Source organism: Dipodomys ordii, unplaced genomic scaffold (genome assembly GCF_000151885.1).
Source record: "Dipodomys ordii isolate 6190 unplaced genomic scaffold, Dord_2.0 Scaffold11, whole genome shotgun sequence".
In the NCBI taxonomy this organism is placed as follows: domain Eukaryota; kingdom Metazoa; phylum Chordata; class Mammalia; order Rodentia; family Heteromyidae; genus Dipodomys; species Dipodomys ordii.
In genome coordinates this window covers 4,873,372-4,894,527 of record NW_012267227.1, presented here as the reverse complement: position 1 = coordinate 4,894,527, position 21,156 = coordinate 4,873,372, and the positions used below count along the sequence as shown (strand labels likewise).

The following is a 21,156-nucleotide window of genomic DNA, read 5'->3' as shown; positions in this document are numbered from 1 at the left end:
ATTAACTCCAAGTCTATCTGATTTCAAGGGTAAATCCATTCTTTTCTTAAAAGAAAAATGTCAAATAATAAAGAGAGACTAAGTCATCTACTTGAATTCTTGGTGACCAGCAAAGAAACTAAGATAGGGTAAACGTGCTCCATTTAAACACCCTCTCCCCCAAATACCTTTCCATTTCCCTTCTGGTGGCACTCTACTACCTTACAGAGCTCTCATAGCTTACAATTAGATTTGGGCTTAAAGAGCAGGACAAATATCTAATTTGTGTATGTATCCTAACAACAATTAGCATGCAGCAGCATACCCTCCCCCTGGATAGACTCCTTTACCTTTGAATGCCTTGAAAGGTACTGCTGGCCATGTCTATGATTCCACCAGTTGGACGTGCCACAGCACCCACAAGACCTTTTCCAATTCCTTTAAAGAAGCCTGCAGCTCCTTCCTTTTTGGCACCTTCAGAAAACCAAAGACAATGAGCATACAGATAATTTTAAACGAGCAACTATGATTTCAACAAAAACCTAAGAAGCTACAAGAATCCATCTTTCTAAACAAGTTGAATTAATACTCATGTGATATATGAGGATTCTCATCTGTTAAATGCAACTTTTTCCAGACCTACTGAATCAGAAACCAGTTTGGACCAGCAATATATGCTCTGAGAGGCACACCACATAATCCTGATTCATGCTGAAGTCTGGAAGTACTGTGACTGGGAGGTCTGGCCAGAAAAAAATTATTTTATGACAATTATCAACATGTTTTACAAGCAATATATTTTAAAATAATAATTTTATTGTAATCTTATGTGCAATAAAATTTACCCATAATATACAAATTAAATACTTTTCAGCACATTCAAGTTGTGTAATCATCATGATCAATCAATTTTAGAAAATCTGATTCATCTCAAAAAGAAGCCTGTGTCCATTATAAGTAGTTTTCCACTTCCCCCAATCCCTCCTCACCTGATTCCACCCAATTAACCTCCTCTCTGTCCCACTCCCTTCCCAGACCTGGGCAAGCACTCAGAGATGATTTCTCTCTACAGACTGGGCTCTTTTAAACATTTTATACAAATGCAATCATTCAATATGTGGATTATCATGAGTATCATGTGTTGAAGGGTAATCCTTCTTGTAATATTAACTAGTGCATAGTTGGTTTATATGGCTGAATAATATTCCATTGTATGGGTATGCCATATTTTATTTACTCATGCATCAGGAGATGAACATTTAGGCCTTTTTTCCCACCCTTGAGCTATCATGAATAATGCTATGAACATTCACATGCAAGTCTTTGAATGCCTGTTTTCAACTCTTTGGGGTCTATATCTTTGAGTAGAATTGCTAAGTCAGGTGGCAGTTCATGTTTAACCATGAGGCATGGCCAGGCTATTTTCCTCCCTTACATTCCCCCCAGTAGTGCACGAAGGTTCCCATTTCTCCCCATTCTCGTTAGCACTTGATTGTAGGCATACTATCTACTGTAGCACTAGACTACAGGCATCCCAGTAGGCATACTGTGCCATCTCTACTAATGAAATACGCTTACTAGCCATTTAAACATCTTTGGAGAAGTGTCTACTCAGCTCTTTCACCCATTCTAAATTGTGTTGTCTTCTCAATATTGCATTATATAAGTTCTTTATAAATTGAAGATACAAGTCCCTTATTAAATATATGATTTGCAATAATATTCTCACAGACTGTCGTTTCCCTTTCTGGAGGGTGCTTTTGAGGGTACAAAATTATTCATTTTGATGTAGTCCAACTTATCTACTTTCTCTTTTGTCACCTGTGCTTTTGGGTCATATCTAACCCAACATTAAAAGTAACTGCTGTATTTTCTTCTGGGTTTTATACGTCTCTCTTACATTAGGTATTTTATCCATGCTAGTCACTGTTCATAGACAATGTGAGTAAGGACTCAATTTCATTGCACATCCAATGTCCAACGGTCTCAGTGCCATCTGTTAAAAGATTTATCTTGGCACTTTCCACAAACACCCACTGACTACACTTGTAGAGATGTATATCTGGATTCTCAATTGCAGCTAATGTCCATCCTTGTGCCAGTATCAATCTTAAGTTTACTCTAATTTTATTCTTTAAGAAGTTTTTTAATTGAGAAATATAAGTCTTCCAATTGTTCTGGATTTTTCTTTCTTTTTTTAGTTGGTTGTGGGGCCTGAACTCTGGGCCTGGGCGCTGTCCCTCAGTTCTTCAGCTCAAGGCTAGCACTCTACCACTTGAGCCACAAGCCACTTCTGGCTTTTTCTGCTTATGTGGTGCTAAGGAATCAAACCTAGGGCCTCATGTATGCAAGGCAAGCACTCTACCACTGAGCCACCTTCCCAGCCCCATTTTTTTTTCTTTTTACAAGATTGTTTCAGTTATTTGGGATCCTTTGAATTACATATAAATTTTAAATTCAGCTTATCTTTCTCTACAAAAATAAATAAATAAACCATATAGGAATTTTGATAGGGACTGTAGGACTAAATACCATTTTCATGTGTGTGTGCGTGTGTGCGCACATGTGTGAGTCAGCCCTGAGACCAACTCAGTGCCTGAGAGCTGTCTTGGAGCTTCTTTTGACCCACAGTTCCACTTTGGGCTTTTTGGTAGTTTTATTGGAGATAAAAGACTCATGTACTTTCCTGCCCAAGCTGGCTTCAAACTGTGATCCTCAGATCTCAGCTTCTCAAATAGCTAGGATTACAAGCATAAGCCATGAGTGGCCCATTTACTTTATTATTATTTATTAATTTTGAAAGCTTAGCTTCTTCTAACATTTTGAGACTTAATTCTGTACTCATAGGACACGGTGATTAGAAGGTGAAAATCATCAGAAGATCAGTCCTCTCTTTACATGGAGCAGTGTGCAGTGGTAGTTGAGAGCTTTTTGTTATCTATTATATTTTTTATCTTCTATTTTCCTTTCATGCATTTTTTTGCTATTATAAAGGAGATGTACAGAGGGCCATTTGCTTTTTTAACAGGATTAAAAGTAAGTAAAGAAATCCAAGTCAATATGAGCACCAGAAATGATCTAATTTCCCAATGGCCTTGTTGAAAACAGCATTCAAAGTCTAATCACATCTACTACCTATATGTCTGCTTTTGAGAAAAATATATTAATTATATAGACTCTATTCAGTAATCCTCTCAATCAAACTATCTAGTAGCAATAACCATACATACTCTTAAGATTTGGTACAGGACTAAAATATTTTCCACCTACCTTCCACAGGTTTGGTTATTATTCCAGTCACCCCACCAACAACTCCCTGGAAGAGAAATCAATCATAGTTTGGACTGAATGACTTAATTTTAAATCCACCACTAGAGGTCTCTACAGACATATCAGAAATACTTTTCATTAAAGACTAAGGATTTAGTGATGATAAGAGTAATATACACTTACAAGTAATAAACACTTGATTTTACAAATATCAAATCACAGAAAGAATAGTAGAAAGAGCAGTAAAACAGATGACAAGATTAGTCACAACTCCACTTCTAGCTCTTTTTGGTAGTTAACTGAAGACAAGAGTCTTATTGGCTTTCTTGCCCAGGCTTGAACCGAGATCTTCAGATCCCCGCCTCCTAAGTAGCTAAGATTACAGGCATGAGCCATCAGTGCCCAACTTTTTTTTTTTGGTGGTACCAAGAGGTTGAATTTAGGGTCTAACACTTGGCATTCTACAGTTAAGCCATACCACTAGCCTTTCTGCTTCATTTTTTTGAATAAGGTCTCAAAGTTTATGCCTCCTGGGTGACCTGGAGCTCGATTCTCCTCTTTCTATTTCCCATGTAGCTGAGATGATGGGTGTACATTATTTCTTGCAAACTTTTTACCTGGCTTCAAACTGAGGTCCTCCAGATATTGGGATTCTCCTGATCTCTACCCCCTAAGTAGTGGGATTATGAGCATGAACAACCTTTGCTTGTTGTGTTTTGTTTTGTTTTTAAAGAACTAATCTTGGTCAGTTTGTTTGGATTTTTTTGATATGTCTTGTTGTTTAGGTAGTAGGGATTGAACCCAGGAGGATTGAGCCTTGTACATGTTAAGTAGTACCTCTACCCCAGAGTGACAGTCTCCAATCTTTAAGCTTCATGTTCTCAGTAAAAGTGAGTTGTGTGCAATGATCTTTAAGATCTAAATATAAATTCTGATTAAGATGTATTCTTTAACTTCATGTAGGTCTAGAAGCCAAAATCAAAGGTACTCCCTAAGACAGCAAGTAACAAGACAAAATAAATCACTTCAAAGACATTTAAAAATCACTGCTCAAACAGCAGATGTGGTTTCCTGAAAGTATTTTCAAAATTAATAATAGTTACACACTTAATAACTATCAATTATAGTCACTAAAATTACATCAATATTTTATAAACACACACAAAAGAATCAAAGGACACATATGAAATGGAAAAGATTGAAAAGAGTTACGAAGCAGTCAGAGCATTCTAGTCTCACCTACAGTTTTAGTTTAGGATACCTTACGTGTTCTTATACTTAAAGACCATTCACACAGCACTGGTATAATTAAGCAGTATTTGTGTTACTTGTGTAAAATTTGAAAGTATATAAAACTGAAGTCACGAAAGGCAGCTCTGGTTTATCACACTTAACTGGCACATGTTCCCCTCAGAAAAGGTGGGGGACAGACGGCCTGAAGAGCTCCTGCTCTTTACACATTTCCCTGCAGCCCTTTCCCCCCCTTCCCCACTAGTGCTCACATGTCCTCACTGTACCTTCAGGGCAGCCCAAACATAAAAACTATGGGGATGTGGGGCAGCTCTGGTAGACATACGAGGGCAGGAGAACTATTTCTCACTACTGTTAGACTCATCAGAAAGAACCTGTTTGAAAGTGTACATATAGAAAAGCTCAGTTTCCTGAAGATTCATCAGGAGGCTTACTCTCAGGAAACCTTTTCCTCCTCTGGCCAAGCTGTCTCCAAAGTCCTTAGGCTGCCGACCCATCTCTTCTCGTCTTTTCTGCTGGTATTCCTTGTCCATCGTAATTGCTGCCAGACCTTTCCCAACAGAGCCAGTGATTCGAGACACAACTCCTGCTGCACCACCTTCGGAAAGGCCCAGAGAAGTAAGTCACATTGGTTCCTAAGAAGCATCCTCATAATACACAATAGGCACTGTTCTAAACTAACAGGTGCTTAAAATTCAGTCTCACACAAAAATTCAGATATTGTTTTCTGCCATCCATTAAGATGATGAATATTGATTCAACACTACAAAGACATTTTTAAAAACCCTGGAGGCCGTTTTCAAAAACAAAGAAATTGGTCTTCTAAAAGGGATTATTAGGGAAGTAATCTTTCTTTTATTGAACATAATAATTGCTTTTTATAAACATTTTATAGTAACATAAGAAAAAATACACATAAATATCAAGTAGGTGATACATACCTACTGTGTGCCCAAAGAGACTTCTTACACCAATCACTAATCCTTCAGCAAATTCTTCCGGACCTTGAACAGCACCCTGACCCAAAAGAAGTTTACCATTTAAAATTTATGTAAGTTTAAGATTTTTAATCTAGTGTTTTAAGGTTTTTCATGAAAAAGAATGTGTAAAAAAGCACTGATAGAACATTATGGTGATTAAAAAAATATTTTCAGTCCACACTATGCTACGATATCCTAACAAGAAAGCAACACCTGGGAGGGCATAAATCACTGGCTTCAATCACAATAGGAAGCTGGCCTCCCAGCACAAGGTTCTACTGGACTGCCAAAGCCAGCTGCACTGGTCACAAGCTGAGTCCACGTAGCTCCATCTCTCCTTCCACTTATCCTGCATTCTGTCCTCCTAAACCTTCGCAACATTGAGCTCTTGGACCCCACACAGAAGCAAATGAGTATGATAAAATCTCAAATATGGAGTAAAGTCAGCCTTCCCCTTTCCTTCCCTCCCCCTCTTCTCCTCTCTCCTCTCCTTTCTTTCCTTTCTCATTCCCTCTTTCCATCCCTTCTTTTTTGGAAGTATTGGGGGGGGGGATAGTTTGAACTCAAGGCCTTATCCTTGCTGCGAAGGCTCTCTAGCACTTGAACCACAACCCAGCCCTTCTTGCTTTTATTATTTTTCAATAGAGTCTTGTGTTTAATGCCTGGGACAGGCCAGACAATGAGTCTCCTATTTCTGCTTCCTGTGACTGGGATGTGCCCGGTATGTGCCATACTATGCACTATGCACACAGATTTTGTTGGCTGAGATGGGGGGGGGGGGGAGGGTCTCAAAAACATTTTCACTCAGGGTTGATCTCAACCTTCTAAGTAGCTAAGATTACAGGCATAAGCAACTATACATGACCACAAAGTTTTTTTTGGCTCTTTTAGTCCTTTCGACCACAGCAAAACAGCCTTCAAAGAGTTTTTAATCTACCTAGCACTTTAATACCCTTCTAACTATATTAAATCACAGAAAACATGGCCATGTTTTCATCACTTAGATAAGCATTCTGGTAGTGCTCCTTTCATTCTTAAACAATCTTCCAATGTCATCCCAAGCACATTAAAATAAAACTACATTTCATTTATTATTAAGCATTATTTAGTTTCTAGATATAATTAAAAGCAAATTGTTACTTGTTCTATTGAAAACTAAAACCTCCATTTTTCTATATCTATATTTTCAAATAAAGCATCAATACCTGGAAGGGTTCATAGAATAATGCTTCAACTCCTTCGGACAGACCTCTGATTAATCCAAATGGGTTTCCAAGCACATCTAAACCCAATACAAGGACGTACATCTGTTTCAAGAACTAAAGAAGAAAAACAAAGTAAATTAAGTACTTGACAAGTGTTGAAACAACATCACCATGCAATAGAAAAAAAAGGGGTACTATTTAAATTGAGTCTGCTATAGGAAAGTGGTGAGGAATGACCACCGTCATGTCTATCACCTGATCTTTCACAGTGGAGTAGGCCCTATCCTTAGCACTTTGCATGGAACTCTCAAATCAGACAGCAATAAGTGTTAGGTAGGTATAGCCCACCATATAGCAGCTATGTAACTTTGGATAAGTCACTTGATTTCTACTAGCCTCAGCTACAAAATGAGAGGTTACATTGACCTGGCATGAAATTATATTCATATATATATATATATACATATTCATATATATGCATATTCAATGAACTTATAATTTGGTAATCACTAGTTGTTTTAATATTATCTACCATCAGTATTACAAGTCAACTCCACAGGGAATAATCAGTAACCAGAAGCAAAATAAGGGAGAATATATCCTTGTTTGAAAATGTAATGACCATGCTATGTATAAATACCACAAGAAAACACATCTTCCAGAAGAGGATGCGAAAGGAACATCATCCTGCAGCCCGCATGGTACAGTAATGCTTCCCAAGTGGCCTGCAACACCCCTCTGTAGGCACTGCTAACCACAGAGAAACCAATGCGGGGAAGAAACTGGCTCAGAATTCCTCCAGCAATGCCACTAGACTGCAGACTACAGTCACTAATTAATTCAGGAGTAATGACTTTGAATCATTATTCTTTCCCAAAGTGGTAAAGATACAATCATAACAGGAAGTGTACAGAGTTTGGTAAAACGAAAGAAATAAATTAATCATTAATAAAACCATTAAGTAATAAGATTACAAACAGATTAAATTACATAAACATTCCTTCCTTGATAGTCACTTGATATTCACTTAATAGTTTGTGAAGTATAAACCCTGAAAGGACTACAATGATAGAAAATTACCTGTTCACTGTAATGCCTAACAACACTCCAAATGAGCTGGTCCCTCTTGTAAAACTGGTATCGAACTTCATAATAAGCAAGTCTAGGAAGAGAAAAAGGAAAGATTCAAGGATACTAAGATAATATTCAGAAAAAGTAGACTTAATCTGAATAATAACTAATTACAATGAGTAATTCCTTCACAATTAAGTTCATACCTCTACCACAAGCAATTCATGGTTGACAGCTTAATATTATGGTAACAAAATTGTTATTAAAGTTAATTTAGTGTCATGTAAGTTTTTCATAAACACACAGAAAGGATAACGTGGGGTTTAGAAGTCACCCATAGGGATAGGGTATACCTCAGAAGATAAGAGTGCTTCTCTGATGTGCACCAGGCCCTGGCTTCCATCCTTAGCACTGCACACAACTAAAAGCCAACCATGACATACCCTCTGCTAGATCTTTAAGTTCATTCTTCTCATCTCACACTTTGGATTCTCTCTCATCTTTTCTACATAATTTTTAAAAAATATCTATCTTTACTCAAAATCCATATAACCATTTGGAATGAGTACACAGTATTCTATCATGTACCAGAGACACAAGGAATAATTCTTCATCAATGACTAAGATTCTTTGGCTACATTCAATATTATTTTTTGAGCTGAAGTCCCAAAGAAAAAGTTACTGTGTGTAAGGCAGCAAAACATTTAGGCTTTTTCTACATAGCATTTCAGTCACACTGGCAGTATTAAATGTACTCATTTAGACTCACCCATCTAACATAGGATTATTAGTTGTTTTGTTAATTTGCTTTAATTTGCATGTATTCATTGATAAGTACTATCTAATAATATCTATCAACTACTTTATCTTTCCTTTCTATAAATGCTCTTAGTGTCTTCTGACTACTATGTACTGAGTCTTTAGATTTTCCTTATTAAGACTATGACTCATCCTTTTTTTATATATGCTATTATATATCCTCAGTTTTTGTTTTTAATTGTTTTCATTGACTTTGTTAAACAGTAGTTTGGTGGAGGACTTTTTCATTTGGTTTTCCAGTAGAGCACTTGTCTCTTATGGACAAGTTCTAGGATCAAACCTCAGAATCAAATCCTGGAATCAAAATAGGCAAGTGCTCACCATTGAGCCTTCACATTTACTTTTTAAAAATTAATTAATTAGTTATTAATTAATATCAGTGATGGAGCTTAAACACAAAGCCTGGGCTCTGTCCCTGAGCTCTTTCATTCAAGGCTACATTCTACCACTTTAAGCCACAGTGTCACTTCTGGTTTTTGAGTGGAACTGGAGATAAGAGTCTGACAGGGACTTTTCTACCTGGGCTGGCTTTGAACTGCAATCCTTAGATCTTAGCCTCCTGAGTAGCTAGGATTACATGTGTGAGCCACTGGTGCCCCGCCACATGTTCACTTTTTATGTAGTCAAACATATCTGACTTTTTTAAAGTCTTCTCAGTTTGCTTTATATATTTTATCATTAATTTCTTCTGAAACTTATTAGTGCACATGTAAGACAGTAATAATCTAAAATAATTTTATTTTCCTCCAATGATATATTCTTACTCATACCTTTTTTGACTGTTCAAATAGAAGTTATTGAATGTATACCTATCTGGTATAAACACTCTCATTATATGTAGCATGGAGTTCTTAGCTCTACATTTGCTATATAATTATACTGAATCTCACTCTATTGCTACATAATGTTAGACCTACTTCAGTGGCAAAACACAGTCAATTCATCATGTACTACAATATACATTTTTGTTTGACATTCATGTATTATTTAGATATGCATAATTGAAGAAGCATATCTTTACCTTGATTGTCATGTAAGATAGGCGTATGACCAGAATGGATTTAGTATAAATTGTAGGGTTTACTAATATTCTAGGATAATATTGCAAAAATGGAGAGAATCTCAGAAACCTCAGGTACAAATGCTTCCCCATGTACTTTAACTGAAGCCTTACTTGAATATCAGGTCATCCACGTCAGTCAAAGTGGCACCTATGCTTTTCAACAGCAGGTTGACAGAATGAATTGCAATCATTTCCTGTTTTTCTTTGTCTGATTCCTCACCTCCAGCACCCAAAGACAGACTCAAATGTAACTGAGAGAAAAACAGCATTCAATAAGTGAAAGCTAAGAACAACAATACATACACAGAACCTAGACCTTTCAATTACTGTCCTAGTAAAACCTAGCATTTGCCCTACATCATACAGAACCCACTTAATATTTGGTTTTACTGATTTCTTGATCTTGATTTTAATCAACAGGAAATACTATTTTCATTCAAAGTGTATAAATGTCATTGTGTCCCTATGCAGAAAACAAACCCTTTATAAAATGATATGATAGTTTTAAGAAGAAAAATATTTCAACTAGCACACAAGTAGTCTGCTAGTTCAAATAATGGATAATTATTTTCATCCAACTAAGGTAAATCATTGATGCAACAATTAACAATGCTAAAATCATATCATAATAATTAACATGACAATTATGGCAAAAAACTAATATACTGTCAAATAAACTTTTAAAACAACAAAAAGGCTTTCATCCTCCCCACATCCTCCAACTCAGTGCTCAGGCAAGAGATTTTTCACACTGCTGTTCAACTTGTATTTTGTAACATGTGCAAGAATACATAAAGACACAGACAAATGAATTCAACATGTATAAACAAAGCAGATAATCATCTCTCATTCGGTACTTCCTGAGCATTTTACCTAACCAGGAAGAAGAGCTCAAGTAGGATGGAATAGGGCAGAGACAGGAAAGTTTGATGGTTATTTTTCTTTAATGTGGACTTTTACTTATATGCACAATTGGGGAGTGCTGAGATCCTAGAAAGGTAAGCTCAGGTGGACAGAACTCCATCTTTCTCTAGGAAAAAGTTATTATGACCTAAGACAATAGCTGCCTATTATCCTCATTATTCAGTTACATAGCACAATTTCCAATGTACCTCAGAATTTGAATAGGTGAATTGTCAATCTTTTAATACACTCTGCATTATAAAATCCAGAGTGCCATTTTATACCTCCACAGCAATTTTGATAATAAACTTTCAGTAAATTTTTAATAGAGATATTAATTCCAGAAATAACACATCACTTGCTAATTAAGAAGAAATTGTCAATTGTTTCAAGAAGCAGGAGTGGATAACGGACAGTGATAGAGGGCTGAGATTGATGGGTACACATTGTATAAATGTGTGGAAATAACACAATGAAAACTCCTTGTACCACTAATGTAAAAAAATAAAGAAAAGAATGTGTGCATAACCTATCACAGAAAGCAATATTGCTTTTAAATCTAATAACATGGAAATATCTAACATTCCAATGTAAAATAATTCTATTTTATAAATCCATTAATTTAGTTGAATTAATTGGTAAATGAGATTGAATATAAAGTGCTATGAACAAGTGTTTGAGAATGTAAAGGATCATCAATATTTTAAAGAGTTGCTTAATTGTATATCTGGTTCATTACACAAGTTTTAGAGTATTATGGTTGATAGCATTTGTGAATTTAGTAAGCAATCACCTTTCCCTGTAAAAGCTAAAAAGAACAACAATAAGGGAAAAAGAAAATGGGTTCATAAAGTACAAAATCAGGCAAGTGAAAGGTATCCAATTTTCCACTCCTCTAGTTTTGGAAAGGGGATGACAGTACTTGGACAGTTAACACCTACTTCAGCATTTTCCCATTCTGGTCAGGGAAGCCATTACAGCTCTGCCTAGACAGTGATTGTAGTTACAAAGTGCAACCAAAACATTAAACAGCACTGAGCACTTCTCTGCTTAATTAAGAAATGCCTTTGTCAGCTTCTTCTCAGGGTAAAGGGTTATTAATTCAACACTACAGAACATGCTCTGGTGGTTTCTCTATGGGGATTACAGCTGTACATGTCACAGAGAATTGTCTTAATTATTATGATTAATCAATGGAAATTCCTGCCTAGTATTTGATGCAACAAATTAAAAACTACAATCTTATATAGACCTTTTAAAAATCCCAAAACAACTGTACTAAAATTTCAAAGTATTAATTGTAACAAACCTTCACAGGAGATATATGGAAATGTTCAAAGAAACTAAGAATTGACATATCAGTCATTGAGGTCTCCATTAATTCTGTGTTTAGAGTGTCAATATCTTGCTGAATTAACTTTGTCTGAAAAAAATCAAATCAATAATTAAAAAAATTATCTACTCTAACAATTAGCTCAAAAATAGCTGATTTAACTTTTTAAAACTTCATATTTAGACCAATAAATAAATATTGTTACCCGTTTTCTTTCAGCTTCAGGGTCACTTGTTGGAGTAAACAGTGCAATCACAGCTCCCAGAAACCCTTGATCAATTTTTAAGGCCATTTCCTGAATAAGGACCATAAAATACCTATAGAAAAAAAATTTAAGACAGAAAAGGGCTCCCATCAAACCTAATGCTTTTCAATGTTTCTTAAAATTAGAACACATTATAAAATTAGAGTATACTTTCACTGAGAGTCTTTCATTACAGTGGGCATATAGGTGTTGTATTTATATTCAGGGTCCCAGCTGCCTACATCTGTCATGTCAAGGTAAAAGACTATTACAACGAGAAATGTATCAGCTATCACCTAATTTTTTTTTCTGGTCCTGGGGCTTGAACTCGGGGACTGAGCTTCTTTGTGCTCAAGGCTCATGCTCTACCTCTGGAGCCACAGCACCACTTCCAGCTTTTTTCTTATTAGTTTATGGGAGCTAAGAGTCTCTCAGCCTTTCCTCTTGGGCTGGCTTTGAACTGTGATCCTCAGATCTCAGCCTTCGGAGTAACTAGGATTAGAGTCATAAGCCACTGGTAGCCAGCTGTATCATCTAATTTTTGAGCAACTACTCAAAAGAACACAGCTGACAAATACATTTTCATTTATATTTTATAATCTGAGTTACAAAGAGAAGTATGAAATTCTACATTTTAAAATAGGTACAGACTATTCTTATAGTAAGAATAAACATGAAAAATTATTTCAACAAAAGTCGGTCTATATGTTCAATTGGAAAATTATTTTTATACCAAAGTTAGTTTCAAAATTAGTTAAAAAATGTCAGTTAGTTAAAAAATTAATTTTCAAAATGGGCCCTCATCGTAAATTTCTTAAAAAGTAGGAACCTTTACATACTTGAACTGTAAGACTTTACTGTACTCGTTGAATCTCGTGATCACACTCACATCAATGAAAGGTTTAGGCTCTAAAGGAAACAAGAATAAAGGAGAAATACTAAACTTTATGCTGTATCAAACTAATATCTACTTCTCTTTTATAAATAAGACAGGTCTATATTTCTTTTTTTTACCTGAATCCAAAGCAATAGATTTTGGAGGAGCCACAGGATGAAATACAACAGGGAACATTGTACCTGGTAATTGATTATCAACCTGAAAGACAAGAAAACTAACTTAGTAGAAGGATTTAAAACAATTTAGATTTAAAAGTGTACTGTCAAAGACAGTATCAGAAAAGCTCAGATTTTCACATTAATTATCCAAATGTACATGTAATGTCATTACAAGTTTCACTTTAAATTTGTAAAACTTCGACCCTGCCTCAGCAAGGAAGATCTGCACACAAAATAATGTATTCTCTCCTAATTGTATCAATATTGCACATGTGTAAGTAGACACTGACTATACAATTACAGTAAAGGTAAAAAGATGCAAAAACAATAAAAATGTCCTAAAATAATACTTAATCCTAATAATACTTAACAGTTAAAAGGAAGAAACGAAGAGGAGACCAAGAGGGAGCAAGCAAGTATCTGATCTAAAAACAAGCACCCATAGAGCCCTGATCTTTGCCATGAGGAATGACAAAGGAAAATCTCAGTTGGGGATCCCATGAAAATTCAATGGAGCATTTAAAGATCATTGCATCTTAGTGTCAAAAAACAAACACACACCCATGTACTTTTGACAGTCTAATGGTCAAATTAATAATGTTAACCCTCATGAGATCCTTAGAATAGATTGTGAGATGCTGGATTTACATGGTATGTGGGAGAAGAAGAAACATATAAAAAGATATTAATTACCTTTTTAAATTTTATTGCTGGGTATTGAAACCATATGAACTTTACTTTTCTCTTTCTACTTTTTTATTCCTAACTCTGAAAAGGTAAGTAATTTCATATTAACTACAAATTTAAAAGAAATTTCATTTCTAAGATTTCCAAAGAAACATATACTTGACTGAGGATGGTGGGGTTACCTGCAACCAGTATAATCTGGCTCTTAAGCTTCTCTGGTGGGGAGACTGCTTAAATTCAACCTCAATTCCTGATAAAAAGTCTCGCTTAATAGGACATCTAATAGGGAGGCGCATTTCCATTGGAACTTTATTAAAATTGACCTGGAAAAAAGGAAAGGACATTTTTGTGATAAGTTATTAGCAGACTATCCCGTTTGTAAGTTTTGTTTACTCATGAAACTGATGAGACCATCTTTATCATTGTCTCTCAACAGGAAGGTTATCTTTAGATCATTTACAACTGAGATCTCGGAAAAAATTTACAATTGAGATCTCAGAAACAGTAGCATCTCTTTTTAAAATAGTTATTAGGGAAATAAGGATTCTGAATGTTTTCAATTATAAAACTGTACTTAAGAATGTTTTATAAGCTGGGTGCTGGTGGCTCATGCCTGTAATCCCAACTACTCAAGAGGCTGAGATCTATGGGTCACAATTCAAAGCCAGCCCAGGCAGGAAAGTCCGTAAAACTCTTATCTCCAATAAACCACTAGAAAACTGGAAGTGGTGCTCGCCTTGAGCTGAAGAGTGCAGGAACAGCGCCTAGGCCCAGAGTTCAAGCCCCACGACTGACCAAAAAAAAAAAAATTGTTTTATACAACAAATTTTAATAGTAATGGATAATTCTAGATAAATTCTGAGGTGATAAAACTATATAAACTAACAAAATTATAGCTTCAACAAATAGCTAGTAGCTTGTTTATGTGTAAGACAAATAGCATCCATTGTTGCAGTGATGAGATTAGGCAGAAAACAAAATCTTGGATCAGTGTGTTTCAACCTTTCTACAGCAAGACAAGAATAATCTAACTGTATGACTGAAGCACAGCAAGCTGGAAGTTGCTTTAAGCCTCTGGAATCTGCTTTAAAATGATGACTAAATGTTAGCTCTATATGTTATGCGGGACACACCATTATCTGTGGATGCATACCCATGTTCAACAAGCAGTAAGGTTTTTGTATTTTTAAAAAATTAATGATATATGCATATATATAACAGCTTTAATTTATCAACATAGATATTATTCAAAATATAAGAGAAAAATGTTCAATAAACAATTTCTCTACAACAGGTTTAAATCCTAGTTCACAATATAGAATTTGATTAAAATGTACTAAATAATACTTCTAATAAGCAAGAGTTCATTTATTAATATTTAGTTAGTTGCTGCACTCAAGGGATATTAAGGTTTTATTTACCTCAAGTATTGCTACCAGTAAAATAAAGGTATAAACTAATAAAACATAAACCTATAAAACTCAAAATAGTTTTGGCATACCTCAAAATTATTATCCAACTTAATCCAGCCTCGATCTTCTGATACTTGGTATTTCTGATAGGACTGTTCCAGTAAGATTATTTGCTTTTGATTAAAAGGCTTCCACTTTTGTTTTGGTTTCATCTCCCAAACAACACCAGAACTAGAGCAATTCACAAAGAAAATTAAATTAGAGTACATAAGAGTTTGTGAAAGTGTTATTCAACTCCAGATTAGTGAAATTATCAACTTCAGATGAAAATTACATTGATAAAAGAATTTAAAAACCATACCTGTGTTGCAAATAAATAAATCGGGTCAGGATAAAATACTTTCTCTATTACATAGTAATGTCAATTATCTAAGGCAGGTGTGGGGAATGTTTGACCTGACAGATGTCTAAGGCCTTCAAAATCATTTTGTAATGAACTATGCTTCTAATGAACTGTTTGAGATTGTCTACTTAAAATACCATATGATCCAGCTGTATATCTCTTCCATGTCTGAACAATGATATCTGCACCCTCGTGTTTATCAAGGGACTATTCACAATAATTAAATAATGGAATTGGCACAGATGTCCACTGATGGATAAATGGATAAACAAAATTTAGTATCTTCACAATAGAATATTAAACAGCCATAAGAAGAACATGGTATGTCTTTTTGTGGAAAATGGATGGAACTAGAATTTATCACATTACGTGAAATGAGCTAACCAAAAAGAAAATAATCATGTTTATTCTCAAATAAAAAAATCTAATTTTCAAAATACATAAAAATGGAGGATTATTTATGAAGAAAAAAGGGACCAGTGGAGGGAGGGAGAGATAAATATGATAGAAGTACATTATATGCTTGTGTGAAGATGTCATAATGAAACTCATTCATTTGTACAATTAGTGTGTTCTCATAAAATTTTGTGTTGGGAAGATGTAACCTGATGGAAAAAAATAAGATTTTATATGGCAAATAAGTGTATGAGAAGATGTACAATAGCATATCATCAGGGAATGGCAAACTAAAATGAAAAGATATCACCTATTAGTGGTTTCCAGAGGGCCTAGAAGGATAAAGGGAGGGATTAAAAGGTGCAAAACCAGGGACTCTTAGGTCTGCAGAAACTATATCATAATGGTAGATGTATATTATACATTTGTCAAATGCACAGAACTGTAATTCAAAATGAATCCTAGTATAAACTATAGATGCTAGATAATAATAATCTTATCAGTATTATCAATAGTAGCAAATGTACTACACTACTGCATGATGGTAGTATTAAAAGGGGGTATGGGTATGAGACCTCTGTATTCAATATCTCTCTAGACTTAAAGCTACAAACAAAAGCCTATTTTTCAATTATGTAAGTGATTTACTTCTTCTTAGAATGTGTAATCAAATTGTTTAGATGAATTTTACAAATTTCCTTATAAAGGCCAACAAGACAAAATATGATGGCTTGTAAGTGGAAATGAATACATTATATCAAAGAGGGAAAATCAGATTTTATGGCTAAAGAGTAATTTTGTAAATAGCTTTAAAACCCTATGTGATATTGAAATATAGAACAAAGGCAATGCATTACTTATAAATACATAAAAGTACTACAGCTAATGGTGGCTATGATGCCCTCAGTCAGGTACTATGCAGAGTACTCCATACCTGGCCTCCCTTTTCACTTAACTTTGCTTTCCTAAACATACAGTTATCAATAGATCCTATGCTGGTTATATTTGGTACCACATTAACTATTCCACTTAGCAGCATCCAAAACCATATGAGTTTATTACAAAATCAGTATGATTTAAAAAAACAAAATAATTATTTTATTTTTTATATATGTATAAACAGAAGAGAAAATAACTGATCCCATAAGTAAAATTCTAAATCTATCCATAAAAATTATATACTCCTATCAATATTGCTTCTTCCTCTCTGAACCTTCTTAGTAATTTATTTCTCTTGGTGTCTTAGTCTCATGCCAGTTTCTAGAAGATAGTGCACAAAACAAACTTGTTATTTCTACCTCTATATTTCCATCGCATAATTAATTTATTTCTTTGTGGTATTTGTGTTTTTGTAATTCAAGAATTATTCATGAATTGGGAGCTGGTGGTTCACGCCTGTAATCCTAGCTACACAGGAGGCTGAGATCTGAGGATCTTGGTTCAAAGCCAACCCTGGGCAGGAAAGTCCATGAGACTCTTATCTCCAATTAACCACCAGAAAACCGGAAGTAGAACTGTGGCTCAAGTGGTAGAGCACGCATCTTGAGCTGAAGGGTTCAGGGACAACGCCCATTTCCCCGAGTTCAACCCCCCCGACTGACCACAACTAAAAAAAATTATTCACAAATAACAAATAAATAAGGAAAACATATTACTCCCATCAATTGGCAATGAGTACCAAGAAGGCAAAGACAGCTCAAAAAGTATTTCAGTAAATTTTACTGAATGAATGGACAGTCTATCAAATTCATTATATGAATCTATTCACAGACTCATCAAATTGGACATGGCAAACAATGCCTTTTAAAGATTTCTGACGTCTTATCTTCCTACTTATATACCTGGTGATTCCAATATATGAAACTTCCTGCTTGTTGTCATTGTTAACCAGTGAGAGCCCAAGACTGTGGAGAGATAAGGTTATTTCATGATTAGCCTGTTCCATTTCTTCTGCCTGTAGTGCTTTGGAAACCAAGGCAACATCATCTGTGAAAAGCAGAACTCTCTGGCGCCCATCGAGGAATGAAACCCAGTGTATCTGACTGTTTGCATCATATGGAAACTGGCCACATTCATCCTGGGGAAAAGAAAGACTTATTAAATTCACATATAGTTTTTATCTCTTTAAGTTGTGACCTATCATGTTACTTGCTGTTTTGAGCTTTTATCCTTCCTCCTATCTTTCCACCTCTCCAGTTTTCACATCTTTATAATTTACTGGAGGATGCCAGACACGCATTTTGCAATTTTTCTTCTGGCAAAACATTTTTCAAAGGTCTCACCTTCCTCTGAAGCTGTAAGATACTGCTGTTTTTCTTGTGAACTATTTTTCTCATAAATGCTATGATAGGTTTTCTGGTAATTTGTACTTATAATAGGGAGAGACTTTTTTCAGACTTAGAGTTTGTCAATGTATGAATGTTTCCAGGTATGATAGCTCATGTCTGTGGTCCCAGATAGCAGATAGAGATAAGTGAATGACAGTCTGAATCTAGCACAGAAAAAAAGCACAAAACCCTATCTGAAAAGCAAAGTAAAAACAAAAAGGACAGGGAACGTAACTCAATTAGTAGGACACCTGCCTAGTAAGCACAAGACCCTAAATTCAAACCCCACTATAGCATAAACAAAAACATATTAAAGGACAATGTATGTGTTTTCTTTAGATTCCTTTGTATGTCCACTCACAATTGGTTAGAACTCCCTCTTGACAAAAACTTACTTGAACTTTCCTAGATCAGTTTTCACTATTGATAGGTAACTCCTACATGGTGTCAAACAACCTATTTTTTTCTACTGATTCGCTAACACCACATACAAATATTAAAAACTGAAATTCCTGCATACACTGTTACCAGGATGCTTTCTGCATTTGTGTTAGTATCTTCTAGCATAATGCCACCACCACTTCCCTCTCCAGAATCATGTGTGGAGAAAGGAAATGCTCTCGGACAATAGACTCTTGAGAAAAAAGCTCTGAACCTCTGAGCCAGACAGCAAAAATGTCAGACAACTGAAACCTCTTTCTCCTACTTGTAAGTATCAGAGTTTCTTCACTGTGAAGGTAAAGCACATTCAAACCAAAAGATTTCCACAAAAAACATGAAAGCTCACAACATAGGAGCTATCCTATTTTTTCAAAGACTGAATGTATCTTTCTCTTTTATATCTCAGAAGGAATACAGGGGAATATAATATAGTCACTGTTGGACATTTACAACTTTAAAGAAAAACCTGAGAGCCTTTCCAACAACTAGCTTAACTAGCTTAATATGACACTATGTGAACTCTTTCATCATGGGAGTATCTCCTTCCAGAAACTGGATGATGTACCACTAATTCAAGGGCAATTCCTATCTTAAGAGAAGGAGGCTCTTATTCCTCTTCTAGAATCATGAATTCAAGAAATAACATATTTTGGCCAGGCACCAGGGCTCATTCCTGTAATCCTAGCTACTAAGGAGGCTGAGATCTGAAGATCACAGTTCAAAGCCAGCCAGGGAGAAAAGTCTGTGAGACTCTTATCTCCAATAAGCCACCAGAAAACCAAAGTGGTGCTGTGGCTCAAGTGGTAAAGTGCTAGACTTCAGCTGAAGAGCTGAGGGACAGTGCCCACTAACGTTCAAGCCCAAATGACCATAACAACAACAAAAAGAAATAACATATAACATATTTAATTACCTTAGCTACCTGAATATTGTTTAAAAAATATAACACTAGATATCTTATGAGATAATTTGTATACTATCAAACTACTGATTAATAAATTATATGTCCTTACTTAGGGAAACAAGTCTAAAAACCTCACAGCTAACAAGAGTATAGATTTCTTAATGTTCTATTTCACTTAACCTTAAAATTCTTTCCTTTAAAAAAAGGTTAATCCCACTTTGGAAAGCAGTATGGAGGCTCCTCAAAAGACTTCCCCTATGACCCAGCAATCCCACTTTTGGACATTTACCCAAATAATCACAAGCAAGTCCATACTAATGTTACCAGCACAACTATGTTTATTGCAGCATTATTTACCATAGCTAAGCTATGGAACCAACCCAGATGCCCCTCAACAGATGAATGGATCAAGTAAATGTGGTATATATGTATACAATGGAATTCTATGCCTCCATCAGAAAGAATGACACTGCCTCATTTGTTAGGAAATAGACTTGGAAAAAATTATATTAAGTGAAGTAAACCAGGCCCAAAGAAACATAGGTCCCATGGTTTCCCTTATTTGCAATAACTAGTATATGTTTAGGTCAAGCAGAAAAGGTCAAAAGCTATGCACATATGACCATATAAGATGATGCTAAGAGAAATGAACCCCAAGATAGGGACATAAGAGGTTTTATCTTTCTTGCTATTGTTTTTAATGTACTTATAATGTACTATGTGATTTTTTGCTGTTGTATGTTCTTCCCCCATGGTATAACCCCTGTTATCACTGTATTTAATTCTGGTACCCTGCATCTTATGTATACATTTTTCTAATTTGGTGGGGGGAGGACAAAATGCTGAAACAAGGATAGGGGTTGACTCATTGTAACAATGAGATGTACAAGACAGTATGTTGAAAATGAACTTTACAACTTCAGGAGGAGGGGGGAGGAAGAGGGAAGAGTAGTGGAGGTAGGTAGGGAAGGCATGGTAGGGGAAAAACAAAGGAGAGGTAACAATGCTCCTCTGTATAGTATCTTTTCAATAAAAGATATATATTAAAAAAGTTAATCAATGCTTTATTGGTCTTACTTAGACAAGATGGTACAAACTTTTTTTTTTTTTTTTTTGTCAGTCATGGGGCTGAACTCTGGGCCTGGGCGCTTTCCCTCAGCTCTTCAGCTCAAGGCGAACCCTTGAGCCACAGAACCACTTCCAGTTTTCTAGTGGTTTACTGGAGATAAGAGTCTCATGGAATTTCCTGCCTGGGCTGGCTTTGAACTGTGATCCTCAGATCTCAGCCTCCTGAGTAGCTAGGATTACAGGCGTGAGCCACCAGCACCTGGCGCTATTTTTTAAATGTAAATACATTTGGATATTTTTATGATAAAACATCAGTATGAACAATTTCAACTCTGAAAGCACCT

General features: G+C 35.5%; 1 protein-coding gene across 2 annotated transcripts in view; it reads right to left on the bottom strand.

The window, feature by feature from the left end:
- Vps13c (vacuolar protein sorting 13 homolog C (S. cerevisiae)) overlaps positions 1–21,156 on the bottom strand; it is a 147,135-nt gene that overhangs the window by 10,962 nt on the left and 115,017 nt on the right. For both annotated transcript variants that reach the window (XM_013010094.1, XM_013010095.1), the window contains exons 65-78: positions 17,914–18,149; positions 15,363–15,504; positions 14,044–14,184; positions 13,133–13,214; positions 12,958–13,027; positions 12,080–12,191; positions 11,851–11,964; positions 9,750–9,889; positions 7,766–7,847; positions 6,686–6,799; positions 5,442–5,517; positions 4,935–5,098; positions 3,250–3,295; positions 330–453 (exon numbers count right to left, since the gene is read on the bottom strand). In XM_013010094.1, coding sequence (XP_012865548.1) covers positions 330–453; positions 3,250–3,295; positions 4,935–5,098; positions 5,442–5,517; positions 6,686–6,799; positions 7,766–7,847; positions 9,750–9,889; positions 11,851–11,964; positions 12,080–12,191; positions 12,958–13,027; positions 13,133–13,214; positions 14,044–14,184; positions 15,363–15,504; positions 17,914–18,149 — 1,643 coding nt within the window. The remainder of the gene's footprint in view (positions 1–329; positions 454–3,249; positions 3,296–4,934; positions 5,099–5,441; positions 5,518–6,685; positions 6,800–7,765; positions 7,848–9,749; positions 9,890–11,850; positions 11,965–12,079; positions 12,192–12,957; positions 13,028–13,132; positions 13,215–14,043; positions 14,185–15,362; positions 15,505–17,913; positions 18,150–21,156) is intronic.